Source organism: Salmo salar, chromosome ssa12 (assembly GCF_905237065.1).
Source record: "Salmo salar chromosome ssa12, Ssal_v3.1, whole genome shotgun sequence".
In the NCBI taxonomy this organism is placed as follows: Eukaryota; Metazoa; Chordata; class Actinopteri; order Salmoniformes; family Salmonidae; genus Salmo; species Salmo salar.
Genome location: NC_059453.1, coordinates 93,383,600 through 93,389,599, shown reverse-complemented (window position 1 = coordinate 93,389,599; position 6,000 = coordinate 93,383,600). Strand labels below are relative to the sequence as shown.

Genomic DNA, 6,000 nt, shown 5'->3' with positions numbered 1-6,000 from the left:
ATAATAATAATAATGTGTGTTTTTACCTGGTAGTCCAGCATCAGCAGGACAGTAATAATAATATTAATGTGTGTTTTTACCTGGTAGTCCAGCATCAGCAGGACAGTAATAATAATAATGTGTGTTTTTACCTGGTAGTCCAGCATCAGCAGGACAGTAATAATAATGTGTGTTTTTACCTGGTAGTCCAGCATCAGCAGGACAGTAATAATAATATTAATGTGTGTTTTTACCTGGTAGTCCAGCATCAGCAGGACAGTAATAATAATAATGTGTGTTTACCTGGTAGTCCAGCATCAGCAGGACAGTAATAATAATAATAATAATAATAATAATAATAATGTGTGTTTTTACCTGGTAGTCCAGCATCAGCAGGACAGTAATAATAATAATAATGTGTGTTTACCTGGTAGTCCAGCATCAGCAGGACAGTAATAATGTGTTTTTACCTGGTAGTCCAGCATCAGCAGGACAGTAATAATAATGTGTGTTTACCTGGTAGTCCAGCATCAGCAGGACAGTAATAATAATTATAATAATGTGTGTTTACCTGGTAGTCCAGCATCAGCAGGACAGTAATAATAATAATAATAATAATAATAATGTGTGTTTACCTGGTAGTCCAGCATCAGCAGGACAGTGCAGCGTACCCCTACATCACCTGGTCTCTTCACCTGGAAGCCGTCTGTCTCCTGAGTGGTCGCAGTCCTGTGCCACTATGCAATAGAAATAACTTTGTTTCTTTAGAACAGAATCGCATTACTAAGACTACAATAGAGAAAGTGGTTAAGAAGAGTGGTGGCGGCAATTCGCTTACATTGTTCATGAAAATAAAATCTAATTATAGATTTTTACATCCGAACATTAACCTGCATCTTTTTACCTCGACCAAGTGATTGTCAGGCCCATATAGGTCCTTGTCCAACTCGATGACCAGAGACTTGAAGAAGGAAGAGAACTTTCTCTTCTGCTTGGTTGCTTCATACTTAGACACAGCAGTCTGAGAAAGAAAACAATTATCAGACGCATTTCACCAAGTCACATAAAAACACACAGACACTAAGCTTCAACACACAAACATACAACTAATAATTAGTCTTACATCTTCAAGCAGGCGTCCTTCGACACGCAATTCCCATGATGCAACAGTGCCCTCTCCGTCTTCTGCGTCGGGCTTGGCAGGGTTGAACGTGTTGGATATGAAGATACGAAGTTTTCGCTTTTGCTGAAACACAAAAAGTCCAGTCATGTTTAATTTCACTATCAAAATGTGTAGAATCTTCAGAGGAAAACATGGGAAGTGATGAGCAGGGAAAACTCAACCTGGACCAAGCCCTAATCCTAGAGACATGAAAGAGAAAAACGCGATGTAAAAAAGGCCGACGTGCGGACACCCTGACAAAACTACATCGACGGGTACATAAAATTGCCTCCACCCTCCGTTCTATTGGTGAACGTACAATCACCGGAGAACAAACTGGATGAGCTCCGTTCGAGACTATCCTATCAACGGGACCTGAAGAACTATAATATTCTGTGTTTCACGGAGTCGTGGCTGAAGAAGGACACGGATAATATATCTAGCTGTTTTTTTTTTTAATGCAGCGCCCGGACAGACCGGAAGCGTCGGGTAAGCTCACGGGAGGAGCTGTCTTTTGAGATGAGCGACCTCTAACATAAGGGATTCTAGAGGTTCTGCTTGACTAAGTTAGAATATCTCTTGATAAGATATACACCATTTGCCATTCGAGTTTATCTATATTTTTCGTAGCCGTCTATTTACCACCACAAACCGATGCTGGCACTAAGACGGAACGCAACGAGCTGTACAGGGCCATAAGCAAACAATCTAACGCTCATCCAGAGGCGGTGCTCCTAGTGGCCGGGGACTTTAATGCAGGAAAATGTAAATCAGTGTCACCCAATTTCTACCAGCATGTCACGTGTGCAACTAGAGGCAAAAGAATAATCTAGATCACCTTTACTTTACACACAAAGCTTTCCCCTCGCCCTCCATTTGGCAAATCTGACCACATCTCCTGTTAACTCAAAAACAGGAAGTAGCAGTAACATGCTCAATATAGAAGTGGTCCGATGAAGCGGATGCTAAGCTACAGGACTGTTTTGCTAGTGTAGAATGAAATATGTTCCCGGGATCCATCCGATGGCATGGAGTTTACCACATCAGTCACTGATGTTAATAAGTGCATCGACGACGTTGTCCCCACAGTGACAGTACGTACAGGTATATATACACACACAAAAGCATGTGGACACCCCCTTCAAATTAGTGGATTTGGCTATTTCAGCCACACCCATTGCAGACAGGTGTATAAAAAAATAAAAATCGAGCACAAAGCCATGCAACCTACAAAGAAAAACATTGGCAGTAGAATGGGGGGTACTGAAGAGATCAGTGATGTTCAATGTGGAACAGTCATAGAACGCCCTGCTAGAGCTGCCTCGGTCAACTATAAGTGCTGTTATTGTGAGGTGGAAACGTTTAGGAGCAACAACGGCTCAGCCGCGAAGTGGTAGGCCACACAAGCTCAGAGAACGGGACTGCCGAGTGATGAAGAGCGTAGTCTGTCCTCGGTTGCAGCACTCACTACCGACTTCCAAACGGCCTCTGGAAGCAACGTCAGCACAAGAACTGTTCGTCGGGAGCTTCATGAAATGGGTTTCCATGGCAGAGCAGCCACACACAAGCCTAAGATCACCATGCGCAATGCCAAGCGTCGGCTGAAGGGTGTAAAGCTCACCGCCATTGGACTATGGAGCAGTGGAAATGCGTTCTCTGGAGTGATGAATCACGCTTCACCATCTGGCAGTCTGATGGACGAATCTGGATTTGGTGGATGCCAGGATAATGCTACCTGCCCCAATGCATAGTGCCAACTGTACAGTTAGGTGGAGGAGGAATAATGGTCTGGGGCTATTTTTCAGCAATGTTCCAACATCTAGTGGAAAACATTACAGCAGCAAAGGGGGGACCAACTCCATATTAATGCCAATGATATTTGACGAAAAGTTGCCCACATACTTTTGATCATGTGGTGTACATATCCCAACCAGAAGACATGGACTGCAGGCAACATCCGCACTGAGCTAATGGCTAGAGCTGCCACTTTCAAGGAGTGGAAAACACTAATCCCACTACGCCCACCGACGAACCATTAAACAGGCAATGCGTCAGTACAGTACTAAGATCAAATCCTACTTCGAGTTGCAAAAGGTCGGAAACTTTCCGGTAAATATCCTGAAATTTTCCGGTAATTATCCAGCATTTTTATGGAAATTTTCCATGGGAAGTTAAGCCCAGGAATTTGGGGAATCTTGATTAAATTCACCAAAATAAGTTAACGTATAACAGTGAACCTTTTTTTGTGGGATACACAAGGCAATTCTAGGTCTTGTGGCATATTTTGGTTAAACTATCCCCAATTCAATGGAATTGCAACCCTCTGCATGCACAGTGCAGTGCACTCTTCCGTCACGCGCGCAGTGCACTCTTCCGTCACGCGCGCAGTGCACTCTTCCGTCACGCGCGCAGTGCACTCTTCCGTCACGCGTGCAGCTGATTCTCAAGATCTTGCATACTAATGAGATGCTATTGAGCCCACACTACTACACTGTCTGGGCAAAGGACTACATGCTTTCTATTAAGTTTTGATTACAATACTGGGTGGGGTGAATATATTTTATATGACATACATTATTTTATGTTAACTAGTAAATAGTAGCCTACAGCAAAGTGTGTTTAAATCATTTCCAACTTCTGCAACAATTTCTGCTAGTTTTTGCTACCATGTGGGGTTTTAGCTTGCTTGAGCCGGCTAACTGAGGAGTGTTAATTCACCCGTTTCCATACATGTTTAATTTTAAAACATTTATCTTACAAAGGAGTTAATCTAACTATTTATCTGTACATGGAATTGTATTTGTTTTTTTTTAATACACATTTTTTTCTAATCTTTACAGGAAAATGCCACGGGCACAATCTGAAATTTGGAAACATTTCACTGCAGCTAATGTAGAAGAAAAACTGTGTACATTTACAAATACTGTGACAAATCATATGTAAAGAATGCAACAAAGATGCAGAATCATCTGGCCAAGTGCATAAAGTTCCCTCAGCGCTCACAACAAGCAACCTCTGACTAAAGTCCCTCTACTTCTATTGGAGGTGAAAATGATGAATCAGACACCTTATCGATAGCAACAGCTCCTGGTCCTCTTGGAATCAGAATGATTTTTTTTGACACAATGGAGGAACGTAGTCAGAGAAATGCTGATGAATGTCTTGATCGAGCTGTGTATGCAACTGGTTCACCTCTGATGCTCACAGGCAATGTGTATTGGAAAAGATTTCTGAATGTTATTCGCCCAGCATACACCCCTACAACCAGACATGCTTTATCTACTCATTTGCTGGATGCAGAGTTCAACAGAGTTCAAGTGAAGGTCAAGCAAATCATAGAGAAAGCAGACTGTATTGCAATTTTCTCTGATGGGTGGTCGAATGTTCGTGGGAAAGGAATAATTAACTACATCATCTCCACCCCTCAACCAGTATTCTACAAGAGCACAAACACAAGGGACAACAGACACACTGGTCTCAACATTGCAGATTGGCTGAAGGCAGTCATCAATGACCTTGGACCACAGCAGGTATTTGGTGCTGCGAACATGAAGGCTGCTTGGTCTAAAGTGGAGTAGTCCTACCCTGACGTCACAGCTCATGCATTGAATCTGCTCCTCAAGGACACCATGGCACTGAAAACAATGGATACACTCTACAACAGAACCAAGGAAATGGTAAGGTATGTGAAGGGTCATCAAGTTATAGCAGCAATCTACCTCACCAAGCAAAGTGAGAAGAATAAGAGCACCACATTGAAGCTGCCCAGCAACACCCGTTGGGGTGGTGTTGTCATCATGTTTGACAGTCTCCTGGAGGGGAAGGAGTCTCTCCAAGAAATGGCCATATCACAGTCTGCCGATATGGACAGCCCCATCAAGAGGATCCTCCTGGATGATGTATTTTGGGAGAGAGTGGTAAGCAGCCTGAAACCTACAGCAGTAGCCATTGCACGGATTGAGGTAGACAATGCCATCCCTGTCTGATGTTCAGACTCTGTTTGCAGATGTAAGAGAAGAAATCTGTACTGCCCTGCCCACTTCACTGTTGCTCCAAGCAGAGGAAACTGCAGTTCTGAAATACATAAAAAAAGCGTGAAAACTTCTGCCTGAAGCCCATACACGTAACAGAGTACATATTGGACCCCAAGTATGCTGGCAAAGAATCTTGTCTGGTGCAGAGATCAACAAGGCCTATGGTGTCATCACTACTGTGTCTCGCCACCTTGGCCTGGATGTGGGCAAGTTTCTTGGCAGTCTGGCGAAGTACACTTCCATGAAAGGGCTTTGGGATGGAGATGCAATATGGCAGTCGTGCCAACATATCTCATCAGCCACCTGGTGGAAGGGACTTTGTGGCTCTGAGGCTCTTTCCCCTGTTGCCTCCATCATCCTCCAAATCAAACCAACATCAGCCGCCTCAGAACGCAACTGGTCCTTGTTTGGGAACACACACCACGCACGCAACAGGCTGACCAATACAAGGGTTGAAAAATTGGCGGCCATCTGGGTCTTTTTGAGCCCGACAATGAGCCATCGTCAACAAGGTTGGAAAGTGACAGTGAAGATGAGGCCTGATGTTCAAGAGGTGGACATTGAGGAGGTCCAGGGAGAAGACATGGAGGCCTGAGAGGAAGACAACCAAAGCTTTAGTTTCTAGACTATAATTTTACAGATATGTTGAAAACGTTTTTGGGAGATGCGATGGATCATTGGGGATCATTCAATATTCCCTTTCTTTTGTTGTTCAGTGAAATCATCCCATGTGACGAGTCAACTCATCTAATTAAAGTTCAATTCGTAAATACATTTTTTATTTCTATTGGAAGGATTTAAATATTTGCAATTATGTCTACTTAT

The 6,000-nt window shown here is 43.2% G+C and overlaps 1 protein-coding gene across 2 annotated transcripts in view; it reads right to left on the bottom strand.

Moving 5' to 3' along the window:
- Positions 1–6,000, bottom strand: part of LOC106566194 (SWI/SNF-related matrix-associated actin-dependent regulator of chromatin subfamily D member 1) — a 39,840-nt gene that overhangs the window by 20,494 nt on the left and 13,346 nt on the right. For both annotated transcript variants that reach the window (XM_045691959.1, XM_045691960.1), the window contains exons 4-6: positions 1,103–1,225; positions 884–1,000; positions 615–716 (exon numbers count right to left, since the gene is read on the bottom strand). In XM_045691959.1, coding sequence (XP_045547915.1) covers positions 615–716; positions 884–1,000; positions 1,103–1,225 — 342 coding nt within the window. The remainder of the gene's footprint in view (positions 1–614; positions 717–883; positions 1,001–1,102; positions 1,226–6,000) is intronic.